Source organism: Triticum urartu, chromosome 3 (assembly GCF_003073215.2).
Source record: "Triticum urartu cultivar G1812 chromosome 3, Tu2.1, whole genome shotgun sequence".
In the NCBI taxonomy this organism is placed as follows: Eukaryota; Viridiplantae; Streptophyta; class Magnoliopsida; order Poales; family Poaceae; genus Triticum; species Triticum urartu.
Genome location: NC_053024.1, coordinates 123,921,719 through 123,924,641, shown reverse-complemented (window position 1 = coordinate 123,924,641; position 2,923 = coordinate 123,921,719). Strand labels below are relative to the sequence as shown.

General features: G+C 50.4%; 1 protein-coding gene across 1 annotated transcript; it reads right to left on the bottom strand.

Annotated features, from left to right (window-relative positions):
- Positions 1-901: 901 nt before the first annotated feature.
- LOC125548149 (ervatamin-B-like) lies at positions 902-2,292 on the bottom strand. Its single transcript, XM_048711825.1, has 2 exons — positions 1,799-2,292; positions 902-1,717 (listed from the first exon to the last, which is right to left on the bottom strand). The coding sequence occupies exons 1-2, from the start codon at positions 2,262-2,264 to the stop codon at positions 1,122-1,124; spliced, it is 1,062 nt and encodes a 353-aa protein (XP_048567782.1). The 5' UTR covers positions 2,265-2,292; the 3' UTR covers positions 902-1,121.
- Positions 2,293-2,923: the final 631 nt, after the last annotated feature.

Here is a 2,923-nt window from a genome sequence, read left to right as displayed (position 1 = left end):
AGTTATACAACCAGGCATGCCACGGCCGCGGGAGCCAGATCCATACGACGATGACAGCCTGAAGGAGAGAGGGCGGCGGGACGGCAACGGTGTATCGGAGGAAATGGAGACAGCTAGGGCAGGCGAGGGCTTTTGCATTTGGCGCGCGCGAACCCCGCGTCCGCTCCCCTTTAAGTGGACAAATGGTCCGCCTTTTGCCTAGTTTTCGACCTCGGCATAGGAAGGCCAATCGTCAGTTAGTCATTGATACGTGTCACACGGGCCCACCTATTAGCTGTTTACCGAGTATATCTCTATGGTTGCTTGGCATATACGTGACTCCTTGAATTTTCTAATAAAAAAAGCAAAATGATTGTCGAGTTCATTTACACGAGTGCTCGGCATAACTGTGACTTATGGAATTCTGTAACAAAAAGAATAATGCAAAAAGATTGTCGAGTTTCTGTAAACATGTAACATCGATATGGGGTCGTCTGTGGGGCCCATCTATCAGTCATTGCAGATTTTTTGGGTTTTCTTTTTGAAAATGTCAGTCAATTCCAAGTTTATATTAGGAGGAACTCGAGGAATGTGAGACATTGCCGAGTTCCTCTCTTTCGCCGAGTCCCTTTCGCTGACACTAGGCAAACAATGAAGTTTGCCGAGTTGGGTGTCACGGCGAGTCCAATTTTAATCAAATTCGGCAAATAGATCACTCTGCCAAGCTCCCGATGAAATGAAATCGGTGAAATCCCAGATCTCACTAGTGTTGGTACCACTATGACGCTTCAGGCCGATCAAAAAAAATATATGTTTTAGTTTTCAGTAAGCTTTTGCTTCCCCTTACGCTAGCTGCGTGTTTCATTCTGATATAAGATCACGCCATGTTGAAATGTGAAAAGATTTTGTCGATGCAAGTATATAGTACACTGGAGCCATCTTTCTTACTGATTGCCCAACTATTAATTTTTTTAGGTAAACACAATCAATATTTTATTTTACATTATCAAAATGATATGGGAAACAATACTGTATCACACAACCACCGATCACTCTTAACCATCCGTACGATCGATGCACTAAAGGTAAGCAAGTATTGCGCGCACGCAAATTTAAAAGCTCCGCCGGCAAGCCGGCGTCGGTCAAGCTGTTGGGTAGAAGGGCGAGGTGGCGAGGCCGCAGGTGCCCGTCGGCCAGAAGACGTCCTTGGCGAGGTAGATGTATCCCTGGTCGCCCCAGTCGTTGCTCCACGAGTTCTTGGCGATCCAGAACTTCTCGCCGAACTCCTCGCAGTAGCCGACAATGGTGACGGCGTGGTTGACCCTCGCGGCGTCGGCGGAGCAGGGGCCCCGGAAGATGCCGCCTGAGTAGAACTGGAACTCCCAGGTGCTGGCGTCGATGTATACCGTCACGGGCTGCCGCGCCACGGCCAGCGCCAGCTGCCGCTCGTCGTTGGGCGGCACGGCCTTGAATCCCTTGACGGCCGCCTGGTGGTCGAACAGCAGCTTGTCCACGTCGCAGGTGCCCTTGAAGCCGCTGTACGGGTACCTCTCCTCGGACGTGATGCCGCCGCGGGAGGCCACGAGGCCCAGGGCAGTGTCAGTGCGGCCGCCGCTGCAGCCGCTGCTACTGGTGTCGCAGTCCACGAGCTGCTGCTCCGACAGCGACACCAGATCGCCGGTCCTGATCTTGTTCATGCCCTCGATGGCCGCCACGGCCGCGAATGCCCAGCATGACACTGCCATACATATACATATCGTTACTCTACAAGAAGTGACCAACATATGAACCTGAGCAGGAGTTTGCTAGCTTGACTTACAGCAAGAGCCCTGAAACTTGACGCCGGTGACGGCGCCGCTCGAGCGCCAGTCAACGCAGCACGGCTTCCAGGAGTCGTAGGGGAGCGGGGAGGGACGCTCTGGGGTGAAGACGGAGTTGTTGAACCCGGTGAACTGCTCGGCGACCTCGCTGGGGTTGAGGTCGCCGAATCTGTTCATGCCGACCCTGACCGTGGTGACGGTCTGGGGCCCGAACCCGCCGACGACGGCGTTGACCGTAGTCTGGCTGGCGAAAGCGCCGATGGAGTTGGTGTTCGTCTTGAATACCTGGAACCGCTTCTCCTTCTCCTCGGGGGTCGGGTAGCGCTTCGAGTATTTGGTTTGCCACCTCGTCCACCTGGACCTCACCTCGGATTCCGGCAGCTCCCACGCCGCCGCGGTCAGCGACGCCTGCAGGATGCAGGCGATGCCCAAGAGCAGGACAAGGCAAGGCATGGAAGAAGTCATATTGATTGATTAACTTGGGCTGTGTGGAAATGCATGCGCCGGAGCTGATGTTTATATAGGCGCTTTGGTGATGCGTGTGGGTTAGCACGTCGTTGTGGCTGCAGGCTTAGTCAGTAGTTGTGGCCACCGGAGCTAATCCTTGAAGATGACTATGGGTCATGGAGGTGTCAGCTGAGCTTCTCCGTCGGTCGACGGTCAGTACATGGTAGGATGGTTCAATTTTATTTTATTTGGTGTAAATATGGCAAAGGCTTTATGATTCGTTTCCAATGATCAAGCAAAATGTTTTCATTTATAAAAAATAATAATTCATGGCACTAAGTTTGTTACGTACTCACTCTGTAAACAAATACTGCATAAAAGTGATTAGATCACTTTACAGTGAGAGTACGCAAACATGTACTATCTCTGTCTCATAATATAAGAAACGTCTTATATTAAGAAGATATTAAGGGACGCGTGAGTAGTATATATAGTTTGTTTTACAAATACATCTCTAGTATTTTTACGCTGCATATGTACAAAAACTATGTTGGGATAGTGAACTTTTTAAGTTTCTACCCGCAAAAAAAAACTTTTTAAGTTTCTGCCTATTCGAAGAAAATTATGAGGCATGCGTACACAAAATCGACATCCCTCGGGTTGGGTTGAGGCATTAT